Source organism: Jatropha curcas, chromosome 5 (assembly GCF_041381405.1).
Source record: "Jatropha curcas cultivar XTBG-Jc1 chromosome 5, XTBG_Jcur_1.0, whole genome shotgun sequence".
NCBI lineage: Eukaryota > Viridiplantae > Streptophyta > Magnoliopsida > Malpighiales > Euphorbiaceae > Jatropha > Jatropha curcas.
Genome location: NC_143155.1, coordinates 1,503,658 through 1,527,999, shown reverse-complemented (window position 1 = coordinate 1,527,999; position 24,342 = coordinate 1,503,658). Strand labels below are relative to the sequence as shown.

At 29.0% G+C, this 24,342-nt stretch overlaps 2 protein-coding genes across 3 annotated transcripts; one reads left to right on the top strand and one right to left on the bottom strand.

Annotated features, from left to right (window-relative positions):
* Positions 1-812: 812 nt before the first annotated feature.
* On the bottom strand, positions 813-9,290 carry CYP707A2 (cytochrome P450, family 707, subfamily A, polypeptide 2). 2 transcript variants are annotated; one of them, XM_012211602.4, is made up of 8 exons: positions 8,723-9,289; positions 8,190-8,508; positions 7,936-8,085; positions 7,162-7,413; positions 6,542-6,631; positions 5,373-5,558; positions 4,690-4,808; positions 813-1,088 (listed from the first exon to the last, which is right to left on the bottom strand). In XM_012211602.4, the coding sequence occupies exons 1-8, from the start codon at positions 8,920-8,922 to the stop codon at positions 974-976; spliced, it is 1,431 nt and encodes a 476-aa protein (XP_012066992.1). In that variant the 5' UTR covers positions 8,923-9,289; the 3' UTR covers positions 813-973. The 2 variants fall into 2 exon arrangements, with proteins under 2 accessions (XP_012066992.1, XP_012066993.1); XM_012211603.4 differs by lacking the exon at positions 813-1,088 and adding an exon at positions 4,130-4,534 and having other exon boundaries at positions 8,723-9,290.
* A 9,719-nt stretch (positions 9,291-19,009) lies between these two features.
* LOC105629941 (uncharacterized) lies at positions 19,010-22,352 on the top strand. The gene is made up of 10 exons (XM_012211601.4): positions 19,010-19,163; positions 20,248-20,357; positions 20,450-20,537; positions 20,620-20,703; positions 20,793-20,873; positions 20,956-21,095; positions 21,193-21,310; positions 21,421-21,481; positions 21,886-21,948; positions 22,027-22,352. The coding sequence occupies exons 3-10, from the start codon at positions 20,476-20,478 to the stop codon at positions 22,102-22,104; spliced, it is 687 nt and encodes a 228-aa protein (XP_012066991.1). The 5' UTR covers positions 19,010-19,163; positions 20,248-20,357; positions 20,450-20,475; the 3' UTR covers positions 22,105-22,352.
* Positions 22,353-24,342: the final 1,990 nt, after the last annotated feature.

Below are 24,342 nucleotides of genomic sequence, written 5' to 3'. Positions count from 1 at the left end.
AAAGATGGGTGATGTAGAGAAGCTATGTTCATGCGATTGAAAAATTTTTGTGTGATTTCAGTTTCTGTATTGTGCTAAATTGGATTAAATTTCAATTACGACCTTTCAGTCTCACTCACCTAGTCACCTACTCGAGGAGGATTTATGTATGCAGCTTTCTCTCTGCTTTAGTGCAAAATTTTCCTGACTCGAACCTGTGATTTTCAGGTTACAAATAGAGTAATTTTTTTGTTACACTAAAAGCACTCTTTTTTGGAGGAAAACGTACTCATGGTAATATTGCAAATTACCCGAAACTGATTTTCCAGAATTTCCTAATAATTTCTGACAGTCTGACGTGGAATTGTGGTGTGAACACCTAGATTCTTATCTTGGCCAATGTTTTTCTCCAGGCATTTTGTAGGCCAATCAGAAAGAGAGGAGAGTGAGAGAAAATATCTAAGGAATTGATAGTTACATGATTGACATTCAAAACCTCACAAATTTGATCTTCAAAGCACATTAATCCAAAAGCAGCAGTTCAAACGCACTTTTCTCGTTCTTTCTCTCTCTCTTTTTTCTTTTTCTTTTTCTTTTTGATATTTCCTTTCCTACATAAAACCATTCCAACCTATATGTTACATCGAGAAATGCATGATTTGGCCTCACACAATGCCTTAAGACATTGACTTGTTGCTAACCCAAGCCAAGAAAACACCCAATAGAGCTTGATCAAAGGACTGCCACCAAATCAAGAAAGCTACACCGCTGTGGCTTTTGTACCCATTGAGCACAAGAAATTTTTTGATTTTTGAGTTTGACATGGACATTACTATTGCTAATTGTAGATTTTATAACAAACAAAAAATATTATGAGCTAATGAATAATAGATTCTTGCAATATTATTCTCATATGTTTAATTCTATAAAGATGATTATTTCTAGTTTAATATAAAATCAATAATTAGCAATATTAATGCTAAATCACTACTAATCATATCTCTGCCAATTTGCTTCTAGGACTGGGGATTACCCTTATAGGCAAGCCCCTCTTTGGTACTGGGAAAGGTCCATATTGTATTCCATCATCATCTCCCATAACTTGCCACCTGAATCCAAAACAAGATAAATTAGGAAACTTTTGAGTTTTAAAGTTGTGTATTATCATTCATATCATGTGCTAATAATTTTAATTGACAAATGCAACCCTTAATACAAATAATTGAGATTGGTTAACTTATCAAATATGTTCTGATTGAACTTTTTCTGAATATAATTTTAAGCAATTTACAATCAGCTACACTCATTCAAGGTGTAAATTAGTCGAGCTAAGCAGCACTCAAATCTGTCATGCTCGAAATTCGGCTTGATAGAATTTAGCTTAGCTTAGAACTCAATGAGCTTTAAAATTTTAAACTCAAGTTCGGCTTAATGAGAGTTCGCGCTTCACTTAAGGCTCAAGTACAACTCGAAAAATTTGAAACTCGAGATGACTCGATGAAAGGTCAAGCTTGCTTGAGGCTCGAATACAACTCGAAAAAAATCCAGAATATCATTAATCCAATATGAGCTACATGAGCTCTCAGCAGTTTATTAGATAAAATGATAAATTTGAGCTCCAACTTAGCTCAAGGCTCGAAACTCAAGTAAACCTAAAGTAATATTATATATATTTATATATAAAAGTTTAATAAGACTCGACGAGTTTTTAAGCTGAACACTATCAAGTTCGAGCTTGATTTGAGCTAAATTTTTTTTTTTTTTTTTTTTTTTTTGAGTCAAGCTCGAACAGCTCGCAAGCCGGTAAGTTGGCTCGACTTATTTACATCCCTACACTCATTTATAGATTCATCCAAGTTATTATTATTGTTATTGTTATTATTATGTGCACAAAATCTTTAGCATATAAAATTTATGATTCATAAATAAGTTGTATAAAAAAGCATCTGAAATCATTTAGCTATAACTACATTGATGGTCCAAGTTGATGGAGAAGAAGTAGACATAAAATTGCATGAAGCGAAATTATTTCAAAAAATGTGAATTTAACTGTGAACAAAACGAATTAAAATTTTTTTAAAAAAAAAACTATATATTCAAGTTTAATTAATTTAAAATTAAACCTTAATTGTTGTTGTTTTCTGTAAAAACAAAAGGCATTGAGTATATTCAGACATGTACTCACAATGATACAAATCACATAAACAAAATTTGTTTGAAGATGCATAGATTGGTATCTTTGCTTTAGAAATAAATAAATAAATAATGAAAAAAAAAATGATGTGGCGCATAATCTGCAGAGCTACGCTGTGGTGTAAACTCAACTGACACGTCATCCTATTTTTTGGTCTTGATTTTTCTATAGCTGGCAAACCTAGTTGTCACATGGTCACATAATTTGCAATAGCATATAGCTGGCAATTTATGTCTTTTAACTATAGTGTGTGTGATTTTTAATATATTAACAATTAATATTGAAAATTAGAAATTAAAAATTTTTATATATTAATAAAAAAATATTTCATGATGATGAATGGGACCAGGCGTGGAGCCACATGTAATTGAAGAGACTCAATCGTCCCCCTTGCATTTGAGAAAAAAAAAATTGTTTTCATGGGACTTCATCCTTAAACAAATAAAAATTTTGAATCCAATTTATGAAGGGTAAGCATTCGGTTAACCAAACCGAATTAGCTCAGTTCAATCTATCCGAATATAATATATTTTATGCTATCTAGATTTGAAATTAAATGGTATAATAATCGATCCAAACCGAATTAAATGGTTTGATTCAGTTTAAATTTAATTATTTCAAACCAAATAAATTATTTTAAACTTAAAAATAAATTCAGTTAATTATATATAATAACCAAACTAAAAATCAAACAGTTTTATATATCTAAACCAATCAGTAATAAAAATTCTAAAAAACAATTATCTAAATTTAACAAAAATGAATTTTGATTTTCAGTTAAAAACCGAGAATTGCTGACGCTTACGCTTTACCTCTTTAAGTTCACATTTAAAATTTTACCCCTCTTTTATTTAAATTCTAATTTTGTCCCTGATTAGGATAAGGCAATGTACATCTTAGAAAGAGGAACCTTAGCCAAATCAAAACTTAAAACCTAAGGAGGATAAGGATGTGTCAATTGTAGTTTGTAATTGATTGATTTAAAACATGTGTCAATTCTTTCTTTAGCAAACATTTGTGTGCCAGAAAATTCCTTGTCACTTCACATTTCAAAATCAAGAGAAAGAAGAAAAAAAGAACTTCTACTTTCCTCCAATGGATTTTGAGGTTAAAGTGAATTCACATCCATGGTGTGTAAAATCAATAGATATTCAATGACAAAATGAGTTGATGACACCTTCACATATGAAGACAAATGAAATGACTTTGGATAACAAATCAAAGAGACATTGTGATGTTTACATAATGAAGAAGTGTTTGGAAGTATGTGAAAATATTTTAAAAGAAAAGGATTTTAAGATTCAACGGAGTTCTGAAAAACTCAATGAATTAAATCGGTTCGATTTTTATTTTTACATTAAAAAATTAAATTTATTTAAAATTTTTACTAAATTTCAATTTGCTCAAAAATAATTAAAAATTAAACCAAATCAATCAAATTGAACTAATTCTATATACTAATTGATTCAATTGGATAATCCAGTTTGTAAAACGAAATGCTCAACCCCCAACTATGAGTAGTATCTAAAATAGGTATGATCATGGTTCCAACACCGCTGATATCAACTATAAAAATGGTGAAATCGAAATTAAACCGCTTTTAACGGTTTCTAATAAAACGATTTTGAAATCGCTGATTTTGGTTTTGTTTTAATTTAAATTATTTATTTTTTATGTTTTAAAATTCTTTTCTAAATTTGTAGCCTAAATAATAATAACAATAATAAATATTGCTATTGAAAAAATCTAGATCAATAATATAAAAATTTTCAAAATTTATTTTGAAAATTATAATAAAACAAATAAATTATAAGTTTTTTTAAGAACATGATTCATAGTTTCAAACTAAAACAGTCAATTTCGATTTCAAAAAGTAAAAAATAAAAATCAAATTTTTGATACACAATTTTAATTATTGTTTAAAATTAAAAATCATTGACTATGATTTAATACTGATTTGATGAATTCGATTTCAATTTAAAACCGAACCGTTATTGTGTCTAATATAAAGAAGTAAAACATGTATTACTAGAAAAGAAAAGAAAAAAACAGGTAGGATTCCACTAAGTCTAACACATGGACCTACTTGAATGAGATATCACGCAAAGAGTTGGAGAAGTAGTACTACTGTTCATGGACAAATGTGTGATATGATGCATGGAAGCCACGTGTATGATTGATCACTCCCAATATTTATTTTCATTTTCTTTTCTTCTCTTTTCTTGAAACTATATAAGGACCACTTCCACAGCCCAAGGAACACTGATAATAGGACCACTACCAACCAGTGGCCCGTCCTCCACCCTCCGCCATCACCGGCAGCACCATCACCACCATCACCATTCTCCTCATATCAACTAACTGATTTTGACAAAAGATGAGTAAGGTGGCATCCTCTATATCTTTCACTATTACATTGATATTGTTTTATTTTTATTTGGATTTTATTGACGAATTTATAATTTTATAATTTTAAAGATGATTTCGATATAATAAATTTTAGAGAGAGAGAGAACCTGTAAGTTATAGTGAGATGGTGCAGGAGAATGAGCATTTCAAGCTTAGCTAGCTCACTGCCTGGGCAGGAATGGACTCCATTGCCAAAGGGCATGTAAGTATAAGGTCTTGGTGGCACCTGCACAATCACATAAAAATATATTAATATTAAAAATTAATGCCTCACAATTAAATAATCTAATAGAAAGTTTTCCTAGTACAAAAACCTGTTTACCAACAGTTTTCCATACATCATCAAATAACTAATAACTAATGATTAATTTCAAACAAAAACAATAATTAAGCATTTAATTTGTTTTAATTAAATTTAAATTCCAAATCTCACAGTTCTGAAAACAAAACGTCAGTCTTGCAGTCCTCAAAATAACTCAAAAACCCTTAAAACAAAAATTTAATGATTCATAAAGACAAGAATAAAAAAAATGAGAACTCATAATTAGACTGAAAAAATGTTAATTTGCTACCCTACAAAAGGAAGTCACATGATGGGAAACAAAGAAGATTTTGAAGGGGCAGAGATGAAATAAACATGATCAAAAACTGAAAACGACATAACTCTCTAACCGACCCACTTCATCAAAATTTATATGCTCAGTCACTACTACTGACTACGATAATAATTACTATATATATTAGAAAATAAATAATTAAAATAAATATATAAATATAAATATAAAATCACCTCGAATCTTGAAGGGTCAAATTTATCGGGTTGAGGGAAGAAATCTGCAGAATGATGAATGGTTCTAAAGAGAGGCAGAACTTTCCAACCTCTTGGGATTAAGTAACCTTCAAATTCTACATCTTCGACTGCTTCTCTAAATGTAAATGATAGTATGCTTGCTCTTCTTAGTGTCTCTTGTATCACCTGAAAAAATAAATAATTTATTTAATTATTTTTATTATATTTTAATTTTATTAAGAAAATAGTATTAGTAGATACCCACAATTCTTATTATATTTAATACAATACCTAATTGTCTGTGTAAAAATAGCTTTTATTTACTGATTAGTTTAAAAAAAATTCAAAATTTACAATTTTCACTTAGTTGTGGAAGGCTTTCTATTAGAGAGCTAGAAGTAAAGTATTTCTTTTATAATTTAGTGATTCAATATATATCTGTCTTAAGGTCATATTTATTTTTTAAAGAATTTTCAGTATATGACAAAAAATAAATAAAATTCAGCGGTCCATTTATGCTTTAAGGATTTATGATGCACCAAAAAAATTCAAAATTTTGACTTTTAATATTGACTACTTCTAATTTAGGTTTTATACTTATCCTATGGTGGAAACCTTGTCATATCAATTTTGTCGTAGATGTTTTTTTTTGTCTTGAATGGAATTTTTTCTTAGATGTTATTACAACTCTCGACATCAAAAACCTAACAAAACTTTTTGACCAAATTCATACTAATCAATTTTGTCAAATCGAATTGATAAATTAAAACAAAAATTGAATATACTTTGTAAAAATTAGGAGCATTCAGCTCCTACGAGCCGGGTTGAATTGTCATAAATTTTCTCTTTTTTCTGCCAAATTCTATATAAATCGGGTCTTAATAACCCGACTTGTGCAGCTCTAGTAAAAAGTAACGTAATTTGTTAAATCAAACTTAATAAGTTTGGATTAGGATATTTTTTTTTTTTTTTTTTAGTATTAAAAGAGAAATTTAAACTCGTACAGTTACTATTAATTTATGTATTAATATGCAGTTAGAATGATATATTACTACTTAAAAAATATAATATATGACAGAATTTGAATGTGGAAAATTAAATTAATAAAAATAAGAAATGAAATTTAATTTGAATGGAGAGTAAATTTTGTATAGAGATAATATATATACCCTGATAGTCAACGGCATGCGTCTTGTATCATCCCACGTAAGCCTACGATTTGCCTCAATTATTTCTTGTCTAATTCGTTCCTGTTCAGTCTGCATAGGAAAAAATAAATAAATAAATATAAAATAATGATTTCACAGATTAATTCATGCGTATATAGAACTAAAATTTGTTTTCCCAAAACCCAAAACCATGTGCCAATTATTTTATTTAAGCAATGATTGGTTAACAAAAAAACAAATTTAGGCAATTAATTTTATTGATTTTCTCATTTACGTGAGTAATAAAAGATCTTATGTTTCAAAATTCGCAACTACAAAAATTTTTAATAATTAAGTGGCGTGAAAGAAGATTACCCTTATCGTCTAATCTACGGTTAATAAGGCTAAATATTCTTTTTATCAATTGAATTAAGCCAATTGATAACAATCGGAAACTCTCTTTTTCATCGAGTTATATTTGATTTTGTTGAGAAGTCAATATCAATCTACTAAAGAGCTATTAAGAAGAACTCATGTTCGTCCATAAGGTGTGATTCAAGTGATCACGCTTGAATTCAACAGATTGAATTTCAAAATAAGATTAATCTCATATTCAAAAGGACAAAAAGATATAAAATTACCGCAACAGCTTGTAGTAGATCTTGATTATCATGCAAGTATTTGAGAACCCATGTTAGGACACTTGCAGTCGTATCATGAGCAGCGAAAATCACTCCAATTATATTGTCAGCGATTTGGGAATCGTTAAGCTTATTATTAAGCTTTTCATCTTGAGCTCCTAAAAGAACTCCAAGAAGTCCTCCTCCTTCTTTCCCACTTTCTCTTCTCTTCTCTATCAATCTCCTCAATATCTCATTCAGTTGCTTCCTTGCCTTTTTCCATACACAATTAACATAAAAAAAATATATATATTATCATTTTCATTTTTTTAAAAAAAAGAACATACATAAACACTAATAATATGAATACAATGTACATACGCAATGAGGAGATTCACACCAAGAAATAATATGAAGAACATAGAAAGTAATAGAGTAAAGAAGAATAATAATAATTGCACAACAAACTAATTTTTCAAATTAAAATAATATATGCAGCAACGTGAGAAATTGTTGTATAAAAAGCTAAAAATATAACAATTCAAATGGACGAGAATTTACTTTATAATGCATGAGATTAATACAATAGTAATTTAGTAGTAAAATGCATATTTTGAAATATAAAAATTATAAGAGTTATTTGATACGACAAATACAAGATAATATTTTTCAGATTCGAATATCTTTATCGATATTTAAAAAAAAAAAAAAAATCATTTTGACAAAGAGGTATAAAATAAAAATAAATAAATAAGAGAGAAAGGAAAAGAAAAGAGTATTTCAATTTCTCCTTACCTTCATTGCCTTGTTAAAGAGAGTTCCTGGCAAATCCAAAGGCATAGAATTATAGCCTTTCTCCAGGCAGAGATATAGATGTTTAATTCCTTGTATTTCCAAGGCTTGTTTCTCTCCAAACGCAGAAATCATTGCCACATCAAAAGCATACTAATAACAGAGAAAAAAACCCAATAAAGAGAAAAATTATTAAAATATTATTAACTACAATGAGACAAAATTATCATGCAATAAAAGATAAATTTGGTTAGTACCCTCTTCATTTCCTGCAAAGTATTAATGGTTGCATTTTTCCAAGTGGGAAGAAATGCCAAAACAATCTGCTCAATTTCAGAGACTGAACCTCTTATTGCCGAAGGTAGAAATGAAGCTTGCACCAACTTCTTGAGTCTTGAATGATAAGCTCCTTGATGGAAAAACAGAGCCTCTGGCCCTATCATTTTCTCTTTACTTGTTGGATATGTTGGCTTGAACAAATGTGCTTTTGTCACTAACACAATTCTTGCTGCTTCTGGACTTGATATCATCACACATGGACATCCCAATATATGGGTCTTAAATATATCACCATACCTACAAATTAATTAATTTACCTATTATAGAAATACAAGGAATTGAGTTATTTGAACCCAAATGTTAAAATATTAAATGAAGTAGAAGGTCAAGATTTTAAATATTTAATATCTTCCTGATAATGCAGAAAGTCAAGATTTTTTTGAAGAATTTTTTTTATTACTCAAAAGAATATATATATATATTTAACACTGTTTTATATGTCTTTGTGTACCGTTTTTGCCTATTGGAGAAGAAAGAATTCGGGTTTTGAGTGTAGAGCTTGAGAGTCTCTCCAATATAAGGCCATCCCATTGAGCCAGGAGGGAGGCGTTTGTCTTTGGAATGATGCCATTGAAGGAAAAGAGGAAGAAGAAGAACAAGAAAAGGAAGCAAGAATGAGCCAAAAACAAGTGGTAACGTCAAAATCGTCATCAAGAAACCAATCTCCCTCTTGATGAGAGAGATGAAATTAAACGCTAATAAAGATGTAGTACTTAGTGATATTGGTGATGACAAACGAGAAACTGCACGATTATATGTATATATGTATACCAATATCAATTCAAGAAAAGCAAGTATCAAGAATCAAGAAACAAGAAATAGTTGGGTAAAGGGTAACCAAGAACAGGGGGAGGAATGGCCTTGAAGTGGTGGTGGTGTATATATATATATATACACAGAGAGAGAGAGAGAGAGAGAGAGAGAAAGAGAGGATGTAGGTTACAGGCGTCACCAAGTTTATGGGAACACCTTGCTAGCACCTCACCGAGTGAGCCTCTGCCCTTTCCCTTTTAGGGATAGCACCCCAACCCCAAATTCGACAATATACTTCTTTTTCTAAAAATAAAAAAGAATTCAAAAACAAATAATGGCAATTGTTTATAAGTGGACACGTTTCTTTTGGACTATGAGACAATAAGACATACCACACGCGTTTAAAAGAGCATGTAAATGGAGCAAAGAGAGGATAGAAATTTATTAACGGGGTGGAGATAAGGTGAGATTTTTTTTAGCCTGTCTGAGTTACGGACGAAATTAAAATAGAATTTACGAATGGCAAAAGAGGAATGGATTGGACATAACTAGCCTCTAAATCATCCCGTTGCCATTCTTAAAATTGGTATATATTATAAATATTGATAGAGTTAAAAGGAAAAAAAATGAGAAAAAGGGTTAAAATACATATTTGCCATCAATTTTTAACATAGCTTTTACTTTCTTGATTAGGTTAAATTTCATCTTTATTATTTATAGTGTTTAGTAGCGTAGTTACTAGTTGAACAAGAAAATTAAGCAGGATCATCAGTTCGGTTCGAATTGAAAGTGAATGGAAATCAAACCCATTATAGATGAACCCTAATCAAATTGGAAATTATTGATTTAAAATTTAAATCCAGAGTCTGCAATGTACAAATCAATTAAGGTTCATTTTAACGTTAACAATGAACTTGAACTGACAGTGGCTTGGCTACTTCAAAACTATATTGTTTGATATAAATAAAAGTTCAACGATATTTTTTCCTTTCAAATTTCTTTACTTAACTATGTTCGGCAATAGTTTTTTGAATAGTTTTTAATGGTTTGATCAGACATTATTTTTTATATTGTTCAATAATATAGCGTTTGAACTAATTTTTAGAAGTTAAGATAATATTTTATAAAAGGTTAACTCCTGTAACATTTAGCTTTTAGCATTTTATGCAAAGTTACTAAAACAGCTAAACCTAATAGCTATCAAAATAACCAATTTTATCCGAATAGATGCTTAGTCTAGAATTGCATTATTTTAATGTTTTGCCGTTCAAGTTTTCCTAATAATCCATTTAATCGTTATACAAGTATAAGCATTCTTAATTTATTTCTTACACAAGTATAAGCATTCTAATTTAAAACAAATTTATCAATACGTGTACCTCTGAAACCTTTTTGGAATCATGACTTGAACCGTTAATTTATCGAAATCGTGCTAATATTGGCATAATCGAATTGAAATCAGTTATTCAGAAGGCAGTTTAAGTTAAATTATTACACCAGCGGTTTAATAAACCGGGAATATCTAGAGTGAACTATGAAAATTTACTTCATTTAATGTTTAATGGAACACTAACAAAATAATTAACCACTATTAGAATAATTAATAATTAAATCATCTAATTTTGCAGAATATGGCTATAAAACACTGATTCAGCTTTTTTTTTTTCTTTTGAAGGAATCATTAATTCATCTCATTAATTATAATTAAACAATTTTACATAATTTCTTGTAGCTAGTTAGCGTGGACTTTTCAACATTGGCCTATTCTCAACTTAATGTGCAAGTACAAACACAATAATGCATTGCGAGGCACAAATTACTGTGCGTGTACTTCACGTACCATAACACGAGAGTTGTTGTGTTCCGCAAAGCAAGAGAAAGACGTCCACATTCCCCACCACGATTACCTCAAACTTATCGTCACATATGTCGGCCCAGCCCTTCACGGCTCCGACAGGCCAACCCAATATTCATCTCTCCAACTCTTAAGAGCAAGAAATCGTGATCAGGTTGCTATGGGACTTGATCTTACACGTGGCATAATCCTAGATATGTACCTTAAATCTGTACTCTCCTTGTTCCGTACTTTTTTTTAGAGAACCAAACCTGATCCTGACCATTGTTATTATTATTATTATTATTTTTGTTTTTTAAAGTTTGCTTTTGGGTTGGTTTGTGGCATTGTGCTTTGAAATTTTCTAAATTTAGGCGAAAAAAAACCTATTAAGTGGTATGTCCAAAACAAGCACACCTAGACAAACTCTTCCTTTTTCTTTCCATTTTAGAAGTATCCCTCTGTCTATGAATGTTAGATTGTTCTATTTCTTTTTAATGAAAGAATATTTTCATATAGTGTTGTTATTATTCCATTCAATTATTATGTTCCATTTGCAGAATTTTATTAATTGAGTGTTGGATGCTACCAATTCTTGCTAACCCTTTTTTTTTCTTTTTGTTACCAATTTGAAGCAAACTTATTATTTAAGTAACAATTTTTTTTTTTTAAGAATTAAACTATATGCAGTGGTGGGTTCAAAAAAACTTTTTTTTACTGGAATTAATATTATTGATAAATGAGTTTCCGGCGAACAACTCTTCTCAAAAGGTGCTAAATTGGGATCTCATTATAATTGAAGATTTTTATTGTTCCAGAGGATCTTGGAAAATTAGGAACCGGAAGCCCTCCTTTTTCTGCCCGCTATTTGGTCTTAAGAACGCTGATTTTAAAAATGAGTGATTGCTGAATAATAAAAAAAAAATTAAATAAATAATGGTGGACTTAATATGTATCAATTAATTTTGTGAAATTGGATTCTAACAGTCACTCATGTACACGTTCATTTTATGCATCGAAAATGTCAAACTTTTAAAGACTTGGTCTATTCAATTTGCAGTTTAATTTTTTATAAATTGAAACTTGTAATTTACAAATTGATAAATGTATGTAGTACTATCTTCGTACATTTATTTTAATTTTTATCTAATACGACATTTAATGAGTGTTGAAAATTAATTATGTATTAAAAAAGAAAGAATAAAGTAATGTAAAATTAAATTAGCTGGATTTAATACGACTCAATTGAATACACATATAAGATAAATTTCATTTTTTATTTAATTATATGAATTAAAAAAATTTCACACATATAAAGAAATCAACTAGCTAGGTCTAGATTATATATAGTATAATTTTCTTCTAATTAATCTAGATGTTATTCTCCATCACATCCAATAATTTGAAAATCACAAAGCTTTATACGTACCACAAAAATTAGAAAATTTTTTATAATGCATTAATATCTTATTAAAGTTTAGTATTAATCAATCAATTAATTATACTAATTTCAGTACAATTTCAATACGACTTCCTTAACTAGCTTAGCTACCCATGTAATTTCTACATTTGGAAAGGTGTAAATCATTGAAATTGATAGTAATGGGCATTGAAAATGAAAGATTAAAATCTTAAAGTGTAGTAGATAATCTCAATTAATTAAGTAAGTAAGTAATCATTAATCACTTAAACATGCATGGGATTAGCAAGAGCAAAGCAAAACAAGTAAAGGCTATAAAGCCAATTTCAAAACACGTGTGGTAGTAGTAGTAGTCAAAGAATACAGCAACAACTTCACGTGCTTGCACCAATCTCTTCATCAAAGTGCCCTCCTCTCCTCCACCACCACCACCACCACCACCATCACCATCAATTCCAACTCACATATCACAACAATCTATAATTGCACCTACCTAAAAGTTCCTGTGTTTGTTCTGCACTTTTTTTCATTTATTTTTGAAACTTTAAATCTTTTCCCACTTTTTTTTAATTAAAAAAGAGAGAGAGAGATTGCACGAGAAATAAATGGATCATCATCGCTTGAGTTATTATTCTTTATAACTCAGAGCGCATTTTCAATACTAATGTGAATTTGCATTTATTTAATTGTGATATTAGAAAAATGAAAAAGATTTTTTTAAAAAATATTATTTAATACTAATGTCTATTTGGTATGTTAAAAAAATAAATAGACATTCTCAACCACGTTTTCTATTTCTAAAAGGTGTCTCATGAAATTTATTGCTCTATAGTGACTGACTGCATATTAAATTGTGGACCTGAAGAAAAAAAATAGAAAGATAATGCAAGAGGATATGAAAGTAGTGCATTAAATGCTAATCATGTATGATCTAATTGATCTTTGCAAAAATATATTAATATTAAATTAAAAATAATATAGTCATTTACTCAATAAATTATTTTAATTTAAATAAATTTAACAGTTTTCTTTAAGAGATTTGAAATTTGAAAGGTATTAGTACATTTTATGAACATATGTTGCACATATCATGCATTATTAAAGAATTCTGTATACATACCCGAAATGTGTTGCTTTGTCACAAAGTTGGAAAGCGGCGTCGGCGTAAGCATAAAGATATAAAACGTTATCCTTTATGCATTTTCATGACAACATTAACTGATTAATCATGCGGTTTACATTAAATTCTCCTTGAATAGTTAAATTATATTCGAATTTGAAAGTAAATATTACTATTTGATCAATTATACCTCAATATGATTTTAAGCTCATATTAATATTAAATCTAAGTAATGACTTCGATATTATTAAATAAAAATTGTATATTAACATAAAGCAGGTTAAAATTATAAATACATGGATGAATAATAATAATATATGATTTTATTAGTCTTCTCACTTGTGTAACGAATGAAAAGTTATAAGTTCGAGTCTCCTGAGAAGCGGGAGAGAACTTCTTACGGCATCTAAAAAAGTCGAGATTTTTTACGGTTTCCATTTTGATAGAATATAAAATGATCAATTATTACATCATGATTGACATAAATACGATGTAAGTTAATCAAAAATTTCAATTAATTATCACATCCATTTTCTATTTTTGTACTAATTTTCAACGACACGTAAAATAATGTTGAGGAAAAAATGCAACGGTTTTAATTATCAACCTCAACATGAGACGGACTATTCTTGTGGAGTCCGTTGTTGAATGCAAGATATGGGCAAGCATTTAATTGAGGCGGCCTCAAGAAAATCCCGACACGTTAGGCCTCCAAGATGGACTTTCCAAGGAGGGCTCCATGCCATCTGACGGTCTTGATTTTCCCAGGTGGCCTCTTGTCCCCTTGCGATTACCGCCAGCTTTTATTGCAAGAAATTTTATACGTGGACAATGCTGGTTGGGTAAGTTTACAAGAGGTAGTGATTTTTGCCTTGATTCGACCTTAGTTGTCAGGTTACACGTGGCATATAACTGACGGTCACAGTATATTTGTGGGCCACACTATATCTTGGTGATCATCCTTGGAATCCGTGATATATAGATTATTAAATTGTGACGTGCCGCATCTGATCATCTTTAGCTCTGCATATATATTAAATTTAAAAAAAAAAAAAAGAAAACATTAAATGTACCTTCTTTTTACTTAGGATGAACGTAGAAGATATTTTGTCGATGAAAGAAAAAAAAAAAAAATTCCACATTGGGATATTTTTATGTAGAAATTCATAAGTATGTGGTTTAGCATATTAGTTAAAAAGAATATTTTTAAAATGAATCAGAAATCATACTTAACATTATACACTCCACATTACTATTATTGAAACATAATCATGATTTGATGATTTGAGTTGTAGAAACTGAAGTGGTTGCATGTGATTGAATTGTTCCAAGTAATATGGATAAGAGTAAACTTGACGTTTGAAAAGCTAGGGGTGGCAATTAGTGGGTTCGTGTTCATCTCACATTAAGTTTTAATCATGATATATGATTAATATCAATTTCAACGTCATATTTTAACTTTTATGATCATTCATATTAACTTTTATTAATATCTTTAATTAGTTAAGAGAAAGAAAAAGGTAAAATAATTTTTGTTAACTAAATTCTTAATATGCGTATTTTATCAAATTAACACAATTTATCTATTTCAATAAATTATTAAGTAAATTGATTATAGTACCCTTAATTTAATATTAATTCTCTAATAAAACCATTAAATTGAAATAAAAAATATTGGTAATATACTAAGGGTAAATATGAAAAAAAAAACATTTATTACTTTTTGAAACCATAGATATGATAAATATTTTGGAACAAACAATTTTATCAAATATAACAAGTATTATGGAAATGATGTAGTAATTTTTAAGGCCTAAATGTTTATGTGGCAATATATTAAAATATGAAAGTAATGACGTGACATTTTATTATTTTCATTATGATTAATATTTTTTATATTTAATGAAAATTAATTTTTTTTATTAAATAATGGATTTATAAACTAATAAATCTTATAGAATATTTCATTATACTTAATATATAATAAACATAAAGTTCTTCGTTAAATAGTTTTTATTTTATAGAAAAAATTAAAGGAGTTATAACAAGGTCATAATTAATAAAAATTAATTAAATTAAGAAATAGAATTAAAATATTAATTTCATTTCACTAAAATTTATATCATTAAGATTAAATAGTTTTATATTTCTTTTATTTTGAATATATGAGAATTTCAAAGAGAAAAAAATAAATAATTAACTAAGTATATCAATTGAATATCAGTAATTTAATTATAATAATTAATTGTGTTAATTAACATTTCAGTTTAATATTTGAGAATTTCAAAAAGAGAGTATAATTTTACCCTTCTAAATTTAATTAAAAATACATAAGCAAATTATTTAAATTAAAGCAATATAAGTATAAATTAAAGTAGTTTTATTGAAAATTACATTTAATTTAATTCAAAAATATAAAAATATACAATCTGGGCATCGCGCGGGTACATGAATAGTACTTATTAATTTAATTATATTACCCTTTTGCTCACCTAATTAATCTAAGAGGAAAAAAAATAAAAAATTAATAGGAAAAAAATAATAAAGTGATAAAATAAGTTTTAGAAAATTTTAGGGAAATGTTACTGTGTTTAATAAAGATAAAAATAATTGAAAAAAAATTATTAATACAACTTAATCTTCTTAAAGCCACATTTAATTGAGAAATCACCTACTACTACTGGGCTTAGACTCTCCCTGCTGTCAAGGGTTATGGTCTTTTTATCTTGGGCCTACTGAGATGCGCTTTTTAAGAAACTATGAAAAGCTAATTAAGTATTTTTAGCCCAACTCCCTCACTCCTTCGACCATTTTATGCTGGGCTGTGAAAGAAAAAACTTTACTTGAGATTGAAGATACCTCTTCACCAGGGATTTTTCAAATAAGAGAAACTGAATATGAAAAGAAAATATAAAAATAATGAAACTATTTAAAAAAAAAAAAAACAAATGAGGTACCTGTTAATATTAAATGTAATGGAATGAAGAATGAAATGAAAAATAGAAATATAAATTTCTTTTCCTGTGTTTGGCATGCGGGATAGAGCAGAAATTCTAATATCTATTTCTTCGTTTAATTAGAAAAATAATATGATGAATTGCTAAAAAGACTAAAATATTTTTAAATAGCAATATTATTAAATAATTTAATTTATTAAGATAGACAATATCTTTTCTTCTAAAAAAAAGAGAATTATTTCCTTTTTCCTCTTCATATTATTTATTAGTAACTCAATTATTCTGATTCTTCCAACTTTATAATATAAATATTGCTTCTCATTCTTTTCCTTCTGTCCCAACTTGTGGCAATCATTTATTTATCACTAATTAAATCATATAAAGAATCAAATTCCCAAATTTGGTCTGTGCATTCATCATCACAAACTTGCCATGTGGGTCCATAAATAACTGATATAAAAAATAAATCAATGGCCAGGATTTCATTTAAGAATCACACTACCAATCCGTCCTGCTATAAAATTTTCCCGCGCTTTCAGTAACCGACCCGCGAAATTTAAAATGGAAAACAATTGTGGATAATATTAAGTGGGGCCACGTTTCAAGTCCACGTAGACAAATGGGTTCCCTATTTCGACACGTGGATGTAAATTATTGCTTCGGTGTAACTCTCTCCACCACAAATTCGGTGTCCCTCGTCCAGAACCCTCTACCGAGTTTGAGTTTCTTTCTTGAAATTTGAAACTCCCAATCTTTAATATTTATTTATTTTCCAAAAATATATAAATAATACATAACCCACCAAACAAACATCGATTCTTGTTTTCGTTTTCTTGTTTGCGATGGAGAAAGAAGGGTCTTGTGATGGTTGCGCCACCCCTAAACGCAGGGAATGCAGGATACCAGAGCCGAGGGAGTGTCCGCCGCCGCCAAAGAAAAGGCCGTTGAGAGTTGGAAAGAAGAAGGAGCCTCCCAAGAACGGGTATTTTCAGCCTCCTGATCTTGAGCTTCTTTTTGCTATGAATTCAAGAAACCAAGCTTGTGCCTGATTAGAGTTGGTTGTTTGGGTTGATCATTTTGATTAAGAGAAGCTAGAACTGTACGTAGATACAGTTTGTAAATACACTATCTTGCTTTTGCTTCTCTGTTTTTGCTAACTTCTGATCAACTTATGGTGTAAAGTAAATTATATGCACTCGCATGTTCCGTGCGAACGATTACGTCGCCGTTTTGTTCAATCTTAATTATGCAATTTTTTGTTCCCTGTAGTTTTTCCAAACCCTGATAGGAACTTGTCATCATGTCTATTTGTTTTAAAAAATTGCGGGAATTGAATTTATTTCATTTGTTATTTATTTTCCATAATTTTTTTTTTGCAATGCTATTGAAAATTATATTACAATACGATAAAAATAAACCTATCAATTAGAATTACAGCTGTTCATCAAAGGACATCTGAGGACAATTAGAATTAATTATGACTATAATAATAAGTTCATTTTAGAACGGTCTATGAAAAGGTGGGCATGACCAGTATGAGAAAGAAATATGGAATTTATAATTATAAATACCACTTAAAGGCAGGAATGGCTGAGTTGAGAATGGAGTATGGAAATTTTAGGTCTCAGGCCATCAAATGGCTAAAGAATGGTTTCCTACTTTCAGTCGTTTTGCTGCGATAATAGTCTAAAAATTAAATTTGTGTGTCGTTGGCGTTTGCGTCTTCCTCGCTGTTAGGTGGGCTGGGCCTGATGGCCTGAATTAGCCTTTCTCATAATTTAGTAACTTTTTTAAACTAATTAGTAACTTTGAACCAATTTTCTCTTAACTTTTTTTTTTTATTATTGTTTAGCTTACAATATGTATTTCTGAAAGTTTTTTTTTTACTACTTTTAACATTTTTAATTTCAATAAAAAGGAAGAATCTAATTTCGTTTAGAATTAATTAAAATTTTAATTATTTAAAAACAATTTCGTGTTAAAAAATTAGGTACTATAATAAAAAAAGAATTTGATTTTGTTTCAGATTTAGAATTCTTATTTTCGTTTTTAATAAAATAAAAATAACAATTATTTTTTATTATTCAAAAATATTTAAAAATTAAGTGAAAAAATAAAAAATGTTGAATTACATTATTATCTAAAAAATGAATAAAAAAAGAAGATAAAAGATAGTGACTGTATTCAAATATAAATAGGTTAACGCTTATCCAATTAATATGATGGGTACATCCACTAACGAGTTGTTAATTAGGATGGTAAATATTATTTATGAGAGTGGTAAATAATTTTAATTTTGTAAAACAAGAATCACACAACTGATTTGTTAATTAAAATAATATAATTAACTATTTAATTACACAACAATCACAAATTTTGAGCGTGGGTTTACAACTGGATCCAACCATTCCATAAAGCAACATTAATTGGGTGTCAGCTGAGCAAATCGGTAAAAATTTACCGGTTAAGTGGGTTTTAAATTTTTCTGTCATATTTTTAAAAAGATATTCATTTTATTAGGACGTCTCGAAGGTTAAGGATGATAGAGGAAAATGGGTATAAGTCTAGGGACACCAGAGTAAAATTAAGGCATGTTTCTCATAAACCACGAAAATATCCATTATCCTTCACTAATTCACTTCTCCAAAATAGTGTTAGCCACTGTGTCTCCTCCGTTGTTCTCTTCTATTTTTCATTTTTTCTATTTTTTTTATTCACTACACGCACACATCCGGATCGATTCCTTTGATCTGGAGGAGAGCGGAGAGATACTTTGAATATCTCCCAGATTAGCTGTTCAAAATCCAGGTAAGTGCGTATTTTCTTTGGCAAATACTGTAATAGAGGTCATAGGACTCATGAATTTTTCTTTGAATTTTTCTCGTTTTGAACGTACTCTTTATTTCCTCCTCCTTTACATTTTATAGTCAATAATATGGTCAGAACTATCTATGATTATTGTTCTTCATCACGTATTGTTTGATGTGTGAAGGAGAGAAATCATTTGGGATATTTCGTTATCATCTCTGTTTTGATCTATTTGCTCTTTTAACTGGTACACGTTGATTGCCTTCAGGCCCTATCACATATTTGTTTCTTTGAACCCTGTTTAATGCAGTCTTAAGGTCTTCAGGTGCTTGTGCATTCTTCTCCCTGCAAACATGTACTGATGATGTACATGCCTGTAAGCTTCTGCACATAAAGAATATGGAAATGAGTCAGTAGCATTAGATTAAGTTTGAACTTAATTGATGAGGTGAAGTGGTGAATATGATGCTTCACTTGGAATGCACTATTTTTTTAATTGAAATGTTAATAGAGAATGAAGATCAATCTTTGGTGACTAGCGGAAACATATACGTGCTGCGTAATGCTATAGTCTGGTGGCCTTGATTTAGTCTTTGCCAATTCTTATCAGTAGAAGGAATTTGCATTCCATATTAAATATTGAATTAATATGGTAGTATATTTCGTCTAATGTAATTACTTCGTCTTTACATTTAACATAAATATAAAATTATTTCGTCTTTACAAAAATTAAATATAAAATCCCTTTATTTTGTCTTGTTACCCAACATCAGAGATATGATATAATAATTAATTATCTATGCATTTATTTAAAAGATAATTTTTATAAATTATATCCAATAAATTAAAAAACTGTAATTTTTTGACTGACTTAAGGGTTTTAGGACATTTTAAATTTTATTAAGGGTGATATAGAAAATCTTATTTTTCCTTCTTATTTTCGCATTTATATAGATTAATTAAATTTCATTAATTAATAATAATAGCTTTCCTATCCTGTGGGCTTAAAATATTCTCTTCTGAACATTGATGAGTTGGGCCGGGCTCATTTGCAATTGTTGCATTTTATTATTATGAATTTCAGCTATTCAGGTTCTAACTTGGGCCAACATATGAATCCCCGCTCAGAAAACCCAATTCAAACAGAAACGTTTCTCCGCTCTGGGCTGTTTCGCGGTCGTCCGCATCGTTAAGGTATTGCGTGCCCGTCATCTCCGTTTTCTGGGGGATTCAATTTCAATTTCAATTTCATTTGCAATTTTACATTCTGAAGACAATTAATTTAGGGTTTTGGAAAGGGGAACCTAGAAAAATGCCTCGATACAAAAAAGATCCTCCCGTAATTCGCGTTTATACTGTCTGCGATGAATCAAGGTCATTGTCTATTGTCTCAAACGCCATTGGAACTCTCATAATTTCAATTAATATTAACCCTTTTTTATTTTCTGGGTATCAGATATTTGATTGTGAGAAACGTTCCCGCTTTAGGATGCGGCGATGAGTTGTTGAAACTTTTTGCTACATATGGAGACATTGAAGAGTGAGTTCTTTTCTCCTCCTGTGTTTTCGTTTCCATTAATTTCCTCACATAGATATTTTAAATTTTGTTATTTTGTTATTTTTTTTCAGTTTTAAACCTATGGATGCTGAAGACTCTGAACCATTTACTGATGTTTACTGGATCAAATTTCGTTTGGTTAGCAATGCCAGGTGATTGGAATTGAGATTGTTAATCATTTTTGGTGGTAATAATTGAATGTAGCAGTATTTTTGAATCACTTTTAGTTTACAGGTTTGCAAAGAGAAAATTGGATGAGTTTGTTTTTCTGGGGAATAAATTGCAGGTCTCGTATGCACCTCAGTTTGAGAGCCTTTCTGATACAAAGGACAAGTTAGAAGGAAGAAGAAAGGAAGTACTCGCAAGATTGAATTGTCAGTTTCTATATCTTTTAATTATATACCTATGAATATAATAATTCTTGCATTTTGTTAATTAGTGTCTTATGTATATTGTCTTATCTCATTTCAGCTGGAAGATCCAATGGGCTTAAAGTTCATAGTCCGGTTGTTTCAAGTGAGACTTCATTGCTTGCAGCTTCCTCACAGACTGACTACATTTCTCAGCATATAAACTCCAACGGGGTTTTGTAATTTTTTTAAACTTGATATCCTATTATCTGCTGTAGAAGCTTTCTTGGTGGTTTAGGTTTTTTACTATATTGGATTTGATAATAAGTCTATATCTTGCTTTTTGAAGGGACTCTGTAGGATCACAACATATAAACAATCCTCCTATAGCACGGGTTTCCTCCGACCAGGTTTGTTGCTCCTGTTTTACTGACATTTGGATACTCTCTCTTTTTTCTTTTTCTTATCCTATCTTTTTCTAGGATGTATTTTAAGGTCCATAACTGTTTTCTTATGTTATTAGGTGCATAGAAATATCCTAGGTGTTTTGGCCTGATAAATTTAAGTGATTTGAATGGCTTGATTACGGTTTGTTGTACAATGGGTAGGTTCGTGATTGGATGAGCTCTCCTGATTGCCTAAACCCTATTTTGTATTTGAATTGCAGAGTCAAATTTCAACACATAAAATGCAGCGCTTATCTGTGAAAATTTGTGTTTAATGCCTGATTAATAAGATAAATCATTGAAAATTCAACATTACTTTTACGCTTGTGGAGGCTGTTTATAATTTTCATTATTGTCTTTATTCACAGGAATATTTCCCTTCAGACTCGATGAATCAAACTGTTAAATTGGTCAGGGAAAAACTTAACAAGGTGATTAATCTGCATGCTATTCTTTTAAAAATCTTTTGTTGAATCTTATAGAGATTAATTCCTCTTTGTATCTTATAGATTCAATCGAGTACTGAACATATACAAGGTGGGTCTGCTCCCAAGAAGACAAGAATTGACAATAGAAGAAGAATCTAATGGAACTATTATGATATTCAGAGTTTTGTTTTTGGACTAGTTTCAGCTGCCCTTGACGTTCTGTCGCTACTATGAAATGATAGGTACTACAAAATGGCTGATTGTTTTGAGCTCTTTTTGTGTAAAATGTACATAAACAACTGCTTGATGCAACTCTGATTTATTTATGAGTCAGAAGATCATTTTGCCCATGAAATGTATTTCTCTTTTTTGAAACAGAAGCAATTTGAAAATCTACAAATTATATATTTTTGATGCAATGAGAAGGTAGATTAAATAGAAGCATGAGTTTGAAATGAAGCTAATCAAAATCAAATCACTGGTTAACAACTAATTTTTCAGGTAAGGAAACCCTTTAACATATCTCACAGCACGAAGATTGTAGGTAACTATTTGAGTGATTTACTCTGTAATTTTGGACAATTATACTTGAACACTAGAAGTTTTGATCAACTGGAAAGACGCCTATTAACATTTCACAGTCTTTACATAAACTAAATGCCTACAAGGCATTAACAACATGCACACCTCCTTGGATTTGTAAGCTCTGCAGGTCATGTGATCCTTCAAGCCGCCTTGGTAATTCCCAGAGAGAGCTGAGAATGGAATATGGAATTTTCAGCTCTCAGGCCATCAAATGGCTAAAGAACCATTTCCTAATTCATTCGTTTTGCAGAGATAATTGGTTAACCCTTTGTTTGGAACTTATGGCATTATACAAAATTTGTATAGAATTTATTTAGAAATCTATATTTTTATATTTGTAATGAAAAGAAACGTAGATTTCAATTTTTGAAATTCAATTCCTCGGAATTAAATATATAATTAAACTAAATTTCACAAAAATTGGATCAATTTTTATGACAAAACTACCCTTCTCCTCCTGCAAAGTCAATTTTTCAATTTTTACTTATTTAGTTTATCGACTAAAACCATTTAAAAATTTATTTTTTTAGAAAAATATTTTTTTATTATTTTTTTATTATTTTAATATTTTTTTTAGCATTTTGACTATTGAGGAGAAATATTCAAATTAAATATACATTTATCACTAAATTAACTGTAATAATTTTATTAATATTGTTTTTTTTATACATTTATTTTAATAAAAATATTAAAAAAGTTATATAGCATAACATAAATATAATTAGTATTTATTATTTATTTTTTATGAAATTATTATTTCAAGGATATTTTAGAAAATAAAAGCAAATGAATTTCAATTATTAAAATTTATTCCATTATGTGAAGTTCAATTAAATTACATATTATAAATTAATCATACAAAACATGAAAATTCATTCACAAATATAATTTTTTTTGAAATAAATTTTATATTTTGAATTTATTTATTCCAAACGGATGGTAAAAATTAAATTTGTGTGTCTGCTGATAACTTGCGTCTTCCTCACTGTTCGGTGGGCTGGGCCTGAGGGCCTGAATTAGCCTTTCTCATAATTTAGTAACTTTTTAAAATTAATTAGTAACTTTGAAACAATTTTCTTAACTTTTTTTTTTATTTTTTAGCTTACAATATATACTACAGATAGCTTTTTTTTTTTTTAGTATTTTTAAAAATTTTGGTATTAAAAAAGTCAGATAATTTCAATAAAAAGGAAGAATCTAATTTCGTTTAGAATTAATTAAAATTTCAATTATTTAAAAACAATTTTCATGCTAAAGAATTAGATACTTTCAATAAAAAAAAGAAGAATTTGATTTTGTTTAAGATTTAGAATTCTTATTTTCGTTTTTAATAAAGTAAAAGTAACAAAAGTATTTCTTATTATTCAAAATCTTTAAAAATTAAGTGAAAAAATAAAAAATATTGAATTACATTATTATCTAAAAAATAAATAAATAAAAAGATGATATAAGATAGTGACTACATTCAAATATAAATGGGTTAATGCTTATCTAATTAGTACAATGGGTACATTCATTAATAAAATGTTAGTTAGGGTAGCAAGCGCTTTCAATCCCCTAAAAGTAAGAATGCAAGTTCAATTCCGAAAACTTTTATGCTCCTTATCCCGAATGGAATAATATAATTAAAAATTAAAATAACCACTTTAAATGTAATGAGTCTAACCACTTTTTGTTAATTAAAATAATATAATTAACTATTTAGTTATCCCTCAGAATAGAATAGAATAATAGCTAATAGTATTAATACAAAAATTAATCCTAGATGAATTAAAATATTAACCTACATAAAATTATAAATAAATAAATATT